The 8,745-nt window shown below is 46.3% G+C and overlaps 1 protein-coding gene across 4 annotated transcripts in view; it reads left to right on the top strand.

Annotated features, from left to right (window-relative positions):
• Positions 1 to 1,176, top strand: part of GLB1L2 (galactosidase beta 1 like 2) — a 63,004-nt gene extending 61,828 nt beyond the window's left edge. For all 4 annotated transcript variants that reach the window (XM_053366386.1, XM_053366387.1, XM_053366388.1 and 1 more), the window contains one exon: positions 518 to 1,176. In XM_053366386.1, the coding sequence (XP_053222361.1) occupies positions 518 to 604 (87 nt within the window). In that variant the 3' untranslated portion in view covers positions 605 to 1,176. The remainder of the gene's footprint in view (positions 1 to 517) is intronic.
• The last annotated feature ends 7,569 nt before the right edge of the window (positions 1,177 to 8,745 follow it).

Below are 8,745 nucleotides of genomic sequence, written 5' to 3' on the forward strand. Positions count from 1 at the left end.
AGGTGGTACACATCATTCTTCCTCCTCCCTTATTTGTTCTCACATCAACCCTTTGAAGGAAGTTAAGCTGCAAGACTATGACTAAGGTCCCTCAGTGAGTTTAATGGCGGAATGAAGTTTTGAACCCAGGTTTCAAAGCCTAGGCACCTGAATTAGATCTGCAGAAGTACTTTTCCCTTATGTGTGATCAATGCCCTAGAGAAGCCAATTCCCTCCAGGTTTATTGCTTCCAGGGCATGCATAGAGTTTGCAAGGAATGATGGGAGGAGGAGAACGCTGGCCTGTCCACCCTTCACCATGACTTCACTGTCCCTGAGGAAAATGTGGGGAATGTGCTTGTGAAAGTTTAGAAGTACATGAACCACATGGAAGTATTCTAGCTCTTACTGATCCCAGCAGATACGCCTTTCATTTGTCAGATGCCAATGACAACAACTACTACTTTGTATGAATGCAGAGTCAAGAGTATTCCGTTACTTGTGTCAAACTGTTCCTTTTCTTTCCATTTCCTTCTCAGATCATTATTTTTGAAGAGCGTGCTGCAGGGCGAATCATCCAGTCCACGGACTTGCCTTTCCTCGGACGGAGCCAGTATGTGGGCTGAACCAGGACAGGGGGTGGGGGGCTTATCCCTGACTGCTTCACCCCCCACCCCAGCTGGTTCATTTGAGGGCATGCGTCTGAAATGGATTTGTGGGAGGGAGGCAGGGAGGGCTTGGATTCAGGGAAGGCTCCACTTCTTCCTCCAAATCCTTGTGAAAGGCTTGCCTCCCCCCGTCTCCATCGATGAATTTCCAGGGCGTGGGTGGAGTCTGGTTGCTGAATGCTCACACTGTGGATGAATTTAAGAGGCTGGCTTCAAACACTGGAAGCAGGGAGGAAATCCAACGTATCTAGGAGTCCTTCCCTAGAGGAGTTCAGCTCTGCTGCTGGTTCTCTTGCCCTGGCTGGAACAAAAAATGCGGAGAATCTCTCTGCGGGATCAGTGTGCAAGGCCTGTCAGGGATCCACTGGATTCAAGAAGCTGATCCACAAACAATTCTGCTTGAGTTGGACATCTTTTTGTTCTCTTTGACACCTGCAAGTAGCCGACCTCTCCGCTCGTCTGCTGGGATTTTCAGACAATTGAAGACCTCCTTACTGTGAAGAAAAGGGAATCTTTTTATTACTATTCCATTTTTAGTCTCCCAGTGTGGTCGTTTGGCTGGGTAGGACGGCACTTTTCACAATTTTTGCATTAGTCTAAGAGTTCAAGCCAAGGCATCTTTTATTGTTAACCCAAAAGGCACCCAACTAGTTGCTTTCAGTTTGGTCCTTTAAATGCCAGCCATGGCTGGGGAGTCCCGTGAAAGCCATATTGAAGTGGGTGAAGGTTCCACATTCGCAGCATGCCGTGAACCTGCATGCTTTCATTTGCAGTTTGAACAAGAGGGTGCCAAGAACTCTTGCCGCTGGGGGCATGGAGCACCTAACACTATTGCTGTAACTCCAGGGGCCCCTGCCTAGGTGGATCCCTGCCATTGCACTGAGAACCTCCACAGCCCTGCGACAAATTCCTGCAGACACTGACAAGCATGGGTGTGGGGGGATTTCCCCCCCCCCCCCCAGTTGCTGGCGTCCCTTAGAAACACAACACCGAGTCATTGCCATGGGGCACGCCCCTCACAATGGTGAATGTAACGCAATTGGCAGATCTTGCAGAGCCCCAAAAGGAGACTGAGGAAAAGAGGAGGGGGTCGTTGTAGCAAAGAGATGCACTCAGTAAAATCAAAGTCCGCACATACAGTCTTGGGAACTAGTGCAGCGATCCTGTAGTTTTAGCATTCTGTGGGTGGGATTTGTATCAACTGTTGCTCTCTACTTAGGGGAACTTTAAGAGCCCATCTACACACTTCACCAAATGGTGGTGGTGGAGACTGTACCACTTCAGAATTCAGGGGTCTGTGTGTGCGTGCCATATTTTTTTGAACAATCTCCCTGCATGTGGTAAACTTGGGCAGCTGGCAGTAGCTACCTTAACCATTCTCTCTTTACCATATCGCAGACATTTGCCATGCAGGGAAGCCTTCTGAAATATCAACCACCACCATCCTAGACACATCCTGGAATTATACTACCTTGGATGGTTGGGGAGAATCTGTGGTCCGCCAGACATGGCTGGGCTACAGCTCTCATCATCCCTTGCCACAGGGGCCGGTTGGGAGCTCAGCAACGTGCAGAAGGCCGCAGCTTCCCCATCCCTGTTGCAGTGCAGAAGCTGTAAACGGCTGCTTTCTGCATAGTCCTCAGGGTTGTCTCCTGCATCATGGGAGTGAGAGCCTCTTTTTCTTTGCAACCAGAATACCTTTCTGGCTCCTGTTGGCACCAGTGTGGGGCTCTAGCAGCACTGGACATCTGGAGAGTCAACTAGAAAGAGCGGATGCTTCATCTTTGCAGCACAGTGCCCCCCCTTTGTTTCCAAATGTTTAGCTTGAGAAGGCAATGCAAGGGAGAGGTGGACTGCATTTGCAGCCGGGACACCTGACATTTTTGCATTTTGTAGCTGGAACACTGGCCTTAAAAAAGGGAAGACTCTGAAAAGGTGTAATGCTTCATCCACACTCTTTTTAGAGGCCTGCTTCTCTCCCCACCCTTTTCAAAAACCGCCCAAAAGCTTCTCAGTTTCATCTTTCATGGTTCATAATCAAACACTGCAGCAGCCGCAACCAGGAACCCGTATTAGTGACCGTTTGGGGAATATTCCCTTCTGCTCGGATGACATCTCTTGGTGGTAGCTTGCAACAGACTGCATTTTCCAAGCTGCCTCTCCCCTGCTCCAAATTGGAAAAAAAAAGGAGGGAATTTGGCACCCAACTTCCCAAATGCTGCTTAAGAAAAAATGGGATTTGGCACCCGGTCTCCCAGCTGCTGGTTGGGTCAGGCCATTTCAAGAAGCCATTTAACCACAGCCCCCTGGCTCCACTTCCCTTCCTAAGCATTGCCTCCCCAGCGACCGCAGGCGTGAGAGATTTCAAGGGGCTTCTGGCTGTTAAAAACCATATTTAATTTTATTTAAGAAATTAAATACAGTTGGATTAAAATTTGAACAGACAGTGCAGCTGTAAAAAGAAAAGAAAAGAAAAAAGAAGAACAAAATCAAACCCAGCACCCTCCATCTGTACCTCTTGCTGCTCACCATCCCAGCTCTCAGAGCCAACGTGCCCCTGTTTGCATCCGTGTCCAAGGCCCGAGTCCCCACTGTCAACAAAGAGCAACTTTGCAAGAAACAAGCAAAAAGGATGGGAGTTCCTTGGGATGCATCCTGTTGATTCCTTTATTTATTTTCTCCATGATTTGCGGCAGCCTGGCAGGGTTATTGTTTTGCCGTAAATAAAACAGACACATGCAAATAGGAGAGGACAGCCATTGGAAACAACTCCTGTGTTGTAAAATCTAAAATCTGCTGGGGTTTTTTTTAAAAAAAAAATTAAGCAAAATGCCTCTCGATTCCTCCCCACCCTCCTTTTGTAAGCTAGATCTGGGCTGTGTTTTAATTTTATGAAGGCTAGGGGCTCCTCATCACAGAGGGGAAGCCTACATGAGCAGTTCTGCTGGACGTTCAGATTTCGCAACTGTTGAGTTTTGGATTTTAGTAAAATAAAAAAAATTAAAAGGCAGAGTTTTTCATAGTTGGAAACAAAAGAGCCTTCTTGGTTTAAAGGCTTGTTTGTTGTTTTCCCCCCAGTTGATTGTTTTGATAAATAGTGCCATAAATGGAAAAAAAACCCTAAACTTGCCTTTTCATTTATTATTATTTTAAATATCAGGAACTGTATAGAGATCTGTCATTAGTCCAAAGAGCGGTTTGATTCCACACTGTCTATGCATCTTAGCTAATTAGGGTTAAGGGTTTTAAAAAGTGCATTTTCCTGTACAGGGTTATTTTCCTGTAGCTAGCAGATACCATTGTGCTTTTGAAATAGATCAAATACCATCACAAAATATCATTTTGATATTTTTTTTTTTAAGGAAAGTGAAGAGACAGTGAGGGCACCTTGTACATGAATGTATTTATGAAGAAAATTTGAAGGGGGCAGGCAGAATGGGTGGATCTTTCTTTGGTCTTTTACATTTTCAGGGGATTAACGCAGTCTGTATCCACAGATAACTTTCCATACAGCCCCTCCTACTCTCATCACCCAACTCTTCCCCTCCCCATAGTATGGATGGCTATTTGACTATCCATAAGTAGGGCTGCACCGAGTCATGGGAATCTGCCTCTGTAATTCAGGAAGTGGAACTCTTAGCACCAATACGAACTGCCTGTAGACCATTTGGTCAAGTTGTTCCTGGACTGTGCCACTTTAGAAAGCAGGTGCAGAAATCTGGTTGTCGTTCCCACATAAGAGCCATACAGATATTCCCCAAATACACTCCACGTAGAAAATCAGATGTTCAGGAAGAAGCCAGTTTTCTTTGCGCAGGGGTTTTGTGTGTGTTTGGTGGCTGAGCCCTACCTCATTTTCAATTTGACATGGTCTATAGTCCAGGGCCATGGGCTCTGCTGTGTTTGGAGTCCAGCACTCGCTGCTGATCTTTGGCCAATGCAGGAGCAATGTTGAACTGGCTTCATCTGAGCAGATTCAAAGAGAGGCATAGTCAGAGGATAAACGTGTTGTGTTCCCCCCACTTTTTTATGACTTGTTTCTCTCAAAAAGCAATAGTTGCACATAACCAAAAACTTGCATTTTATTTGCTCCCCAAATCAGCCCACCACCCCAGTGCAGATCAGAACACCCCTGACTTGTCAGTACATTTCCATGATTCTTGATTCACTCTGACCTTGTGACACTGGCTCCAACAGGCAGAATAGAGAGACCCAAGGAACAAAAAAGCCTGCCACTCATTTCTCACATTAATTGTTTGAGGATTCTGCTGGCCTTTGCGGCATGAAAGTTAGAAACAAATTAAGAAAGGTAATTGTTTTTCGGTGAACCAACCAGCTGATCTGTCTTAAAAATAAAGCGCCGTACTTCTAACTCTCATTGTATGAGATAGGCAAAGGAACACCCATCTCCACTGAGATTTGGCCAACTTTCCTTCATATAAGGCCCACACAGAAATGTATCCTGGTTAAGCAAAAGCAAGACTCTGTGCTGCAAAAATGCCCATTTTTGAACAATGGTAACAAGTATGTTTTGAAATGGAGTGGTCCATATTAGTGCCACAGGGCACCACAGTCTGATGTTTGTTCTTGCCTATTTCCAGAGCATTAAAAAATGCTTTGATCTATGGAACTCTGTGCTGTAGCACTTCAGAATAGAGGTATGTTGGTATGGTTGAGCAGTCCTCTACATAATACTGTCCCTGCATGTAGGACATTAAACACATGAGATAAAAATTCATTGTAGCCAACTCCCCAATGTGCCAGCTTGCCAAATGCAGGGAGGTTTTTGTTTTGTTTTGCATAGGGGGATGTTTAGGGTCCCACACCTCTAAATCTGAAGTGGTACAGACCTGAGTCGGCTTGCCTTGAAAGATGTTTGCACCAGCCCTCCACCACAAAACATGCATATTTGCATTGCAGAAGTCAGGATTAACAAACTAAGTATTTGCCATTGGCCTGTGTCTTCTTGGCCCTCATTTGCTTTTTGACTTGATGACCAACATATATAGGCCAGAAATCCAGCGGCAAGTTGGTCCAAAGGGTTATGTGATCATTGTGCAATGCCCAGAACATAAATACAGGTTTCCTTTTGTCTAATCAAATGAGGGGTGAGCTGAAATAGCCTCCCCAATCTGCCACCCCTGTTCACAAGGTCAGCCAGTTCAGTGGTTTTCAAAGCATCACACATGGCTTTGGGCAGCGTTGACTGATGCCCATTAAGACAGGGAGAAAAGCAGGGAGGCCAGCAATAAGTGGAGCCAGAGTCATTGTCAGGCAGGGCCCTCCCCCCTCTGGCTGCCTGTGTGCAGACATGTTGGTAGGGCAGTGACTCATTTCTCCTAATGGGAGTAGCTTCAACATCACAAAGTTGGAAAACAGACTGGAGGATGCACCCAAAATCAGTGCCATATGTTCTGAAGACCTTTAGCAAGAAACTAGTGATATGAAGAAACCTGCTCCCATTTTTTTCTCTACACCCTAGAAAGTTACAAGTGGGATCAAACCAGTATTTTCAGCCCATTGCTGGGAAAGATCTGCTGTACGGTTTGTTGCTGGGGACGTGGTGGTGAGCTCACAAGCCTTATCCTAACCCGCTTGACGTTGACACGAATACAGTGGTACCTCGGGTTACACACGCTTCAGGTTACAGACTCCGCCAACCCAGAAATAGTGCTTCAGGTTAAGAACTTTGCTTCAGGATGAGAACAGAAATCGTGCTCTGGCGGCGCGGCAGCAGCAGGGGGCCCCATTAGCTAAAGTGGTGCTTCAGGTTAAGAACAGTTTCAGGTTAAGAATGGACCTCCGGAACGAATTAAGTACTTAACCCGTGGTACCACTGTATGGGGAAAACCTGATGCCTTGAGTGATGTGTGCAGTGAGATAGGCCCAGCTTAGACGGGTCAGGCAAATGATCCACAAAGGAAGTTGGTCAGAGATGCCTTGATCTAGGTCAGTGGTTTCCAATTAGGGGCTCGGGTCTGTGGAATGCACCCGGGGGGTCCGTGGCCGCAGCCTCATCCCTTGCCTCCCCCCCCACTAAATTTATGTTGGTTTTTTGCATGGTAATGCCACAAATGTTATGGTCTGTTTTAGAGCTGTGCGATTTTTCAATATATTGGCCAAAATCCATTTTGAAATAACACCGCGATAACAATTTTTGCCCGGAAATACACAGGAATATATCACTCCTCGCGTTAGGGAGAGCAGGGCAACCAACTTCAAGGCACTGCCAATATCGCACGATGATCTCAGCTGATAACACTGCCGATCTGAGCTGCCTTCCCTCACGCTGAGGGAAAACGGGGCAGTGGATTGCGAGGCGCTGCTTTCCCCACATGTTGACCGGACAGCTGGTCGCCCTCCCTTCAAGGCACCGTGGCAGTACCTTCCCCTGGCAGTTAGGTGGAGCAGCTTTTCTCAGTCAGGAGGAAAACAGCAGCAGCCACAGTGGATGTGCATCTTCGCTGGTGCCATCGCTGGCTGCCCCACTGAGGGCAGCTTGATACACCCCCATCCTCATTCCCTCCCCCCAAGCCATGTGGTGAAGGTGACTCGCTTCCTCTCCTCCCCCCCCCCATCTGATCTCCGTGACTGCTCCTTCCCTCATCCCCATGCCTGATCTCCAGTTTCAGATATCATGATATATCAGAATATCGCAGTGTTTAGCTGCTGATATATCACAGTGTTGAAAAACGGATATCACTTAGCTCTAGCCTGTTTCTTAGTATACCTAAAACCCTCTGCACTTTTTGTTCACGAAATTGCTTTGGAGAAGTAACTACCACAGAATTATCAAAATTTTCAAAAGTAGGGAGTCCATGGCTTGGCTTTTGAAAAACAAGGGGTCCTCAGTAATTAGCTAATTGGGAAGCACTGATCTAGGTTGTGTAGCATTAGCCAGGACCCGGGGGGGGGGGCGAGGACACAACCTCTTCAATCCTCTTGGAGCAGGGGAGAGAGGTACGAATTGCAGGAAAGGTGCCCAGATGGTTACTTGCTAGTTTAAAATTAGCATTCTTTTTTCTGCTTCCCTTTTCCCCACATCATGGCCAAACGCTGCCATCTTTTACAGCATAATAAATATAATTTAAGAGCAAAGGTGCCACTGCCAAAGGCAGTGTTCCTCTCAAAGTAGAGATCTGTTTTCCCTGGTTGTGCCCAAGTATGTAGTTCATGCCTGCTAGGATGGGGACGGGAGAAAGGAATCCATCAAGGGTGAAAATGGCAACCATTGTCCTTATCAATATCCTTTGGAAGTCCGCCCATTGGTCTGATCCTTGACTCCTGAAGGGAGCTTCCCGGGCAGGCATTCTTTTGCCTTCATCGTCCTTGCCTTCCATCCGCACAACCTGCAAGGCTCTGCACTTTGGACCAAAAGTGATGCCAACTCCATGACTTCTGTGCTTTTTCTTTAAAACAAAAAAAACAAAAACAAAACTGGTTTGTCTCCAGAGGGTCAGTTGTGTTGTTTTCCTTCTTCATTCAAGAGTCTACGAGGAAGTTCAGTTAAGTCTGAGCAGTTTCAGTCAGTTTGAGAGTAACTGAGCTGAATAGCCAGTCTATTCGACGTATCCAGGCTGTTCTTGGAGGCTGGCTGGCTCAAGGACTTCGCGAGAGGGAAGAGGCTGCAGATTAAAACATCAGCTTGAATGTCACAGATTTGCCTCTCAAGGGCAAGATGCTGTTCTTTTGCTTCTGACCAAACCTTATATTTAAGTATTATTTTATCAAGTCTTTGGCTAGAATGACACCTCAACAGAACCTTGACGTTCCTAAATGAAAATGGGAGCTTTTTGCCATATTCTAACAATTCGTACCACCATAATGCCACAATGCTATGCATTTCCTTCCCCGCCCTCACCAACCAGCAAATGGGAAAACACATCACTGTGGCCGAATGACACCATATATATATTTATGTTTTTAAAAATGTGTACCCTGCTTTCCCCCATGCGTCTCAAAGCAGCTTGCAGGGTGAAAAACACACCTTTTTAAAACTAAGTTGTGCTAAACATTACAAAGGAGATGGTGAAACTGAGACCCACAGCTAATGGTTTGTGAATGTAGGAATTCTAAAAAATGATACCTGCTATTTGTTT

This window comes from Podarcis raffonei, chromosome 15 (genome assembly GCF_027172205.1).
Source record: "Podarcis raffonei isolate rPodRaf1 chromosome 15, rPodRaf1.pri, whole genome shotgun sequence".
Lineage (NCBI taxonomy): Eukaryota > Metazoa > Chordata > Lepidosauria > Squamata > Lacertidae > Podarcis > Podarcis raffonei.